Consider the following 1,234-nt stretch of genomic DNA (forward strand, 5'->3'; position numbering starts at 1 on the left):
ATAAATATAAATATGTATATAAATAAATATGTTTATATTTATGAATTTTTATATATATATATATATACCATAGCTACACGTCTTTTTTACAAAACCATGCACGTATACCACCACAGCCTGGCAATACCTGGTAATCCATACCTTGGCCAGCCAATACATCCATGTCATTGTATGGTGACACGTAGGGTATACCATTTTCCTGCGCAAACCTCTTCGCAGCTGTCTCTGTAGCCACACATTCATCCCCTTCTTGTACCAGTTCGCACCACTCTGCAAACTCCTTCAGGGATTGCAGACGAGACTCACTACAGTCTGTAGGTAGATATAGCAGACCTCTCTGATTGGTCTGCTTCAGAGCGTGTGCACATCCGAGGGCGTGGTTGCCTGTCGACGCCGTTACTATCGACCACTGGTAGCATGGTTGTATTAGTATGATTAGATATATTGCATGTAGGTGAGCATTATGGGCGTTGCTGTGTTCAAGCATGCCATTGGGAGGTCGCCTTCGAGAATTCTAGGCGAGACATACTACAGTTTGTATGTAGATATAACAGACCCTTTCGATGGTCCGCTTCAGGGCTTGTAGCGATCCGACGACGTATTTACCAATGTATGCCAGTACTATCGTATACTATTGTTCGTATGCAGGTGTGCAAGTGTGGCTGTGTGGGCGTGCAAGGTGTGAATTTGTGGGTTAGTAAGATGGAGAATACTGTGTATACGAGCTCGACATCGAGCTCATACCGATGAATGAAGTTTTTTAGGGATTGAAGGTCAGGCTCGTTGCAGTATGTAAGTAAATACGATGTTCCCCCACTGACTGGTTTATTCTAGCGTATGCCAGGTAGTGAAGAAATGGTTGCTTGTCGACTCTGTAGTTTTTAGCCCTAGATGTAGTGATCTTATGTTAGGCCCTACAAGTATTGATGCTAAGCTTGCCTGCAGGCGTACATGTTTTATGTGGATATACAATACAATGTGGTTACTTTGACCTTTTGATGTGACGCCCTGAAAGTATGGTGAAAATTCGTTGTGAAATCATGCGATGAATGGTTGACAACCGATCATTGTAAAATTAGTGTAGCTATGTTCACGTGTTTTGCACCTGTGGATGCATATATATATATATATATATATATATATATATATATATATATATATATATATATATATATATATATATATATATATATATATATATATATATATATATATATATATATATATANAGGTA

At 38.9% G+C, this 1,234-nt stretch overlaps 1 protein-coding gene across 1 annotated transcript; it reads right to left on the minus strand.

The window, feature by feature from the left end:
- Positions 1-73: 73 nt before the first annotated feature.
- On the minus strand, positions 74-409 carry SARC_16584 (hypothetical protein; the record flags this gene model as incomplete). Its single annotated transcript, XM_014289310.1, has 1 exon — positions 74-409. A coding segment is annotated over one exon (336 nt), but the record flags the coding sequence as incomplete, so codon positions are not given.
- Between the last annotated feature and the right edge of the window lie 825 nt (positions 410-1,234).

Source organism: Sphaeroforma arctica (assembly GCF_001186125.1).
Source record: "Sphaeroforma arctica JP610 unplaced genomic scaffold supercont1.8438, whole genome shotgun sequence".
In the NCBI taxonomy this organism is placed as follows: Eukaryota; class Ichthyosporea; order Ichthyophonida; genus Sphaeroforma; species Sphaeroforma arctica.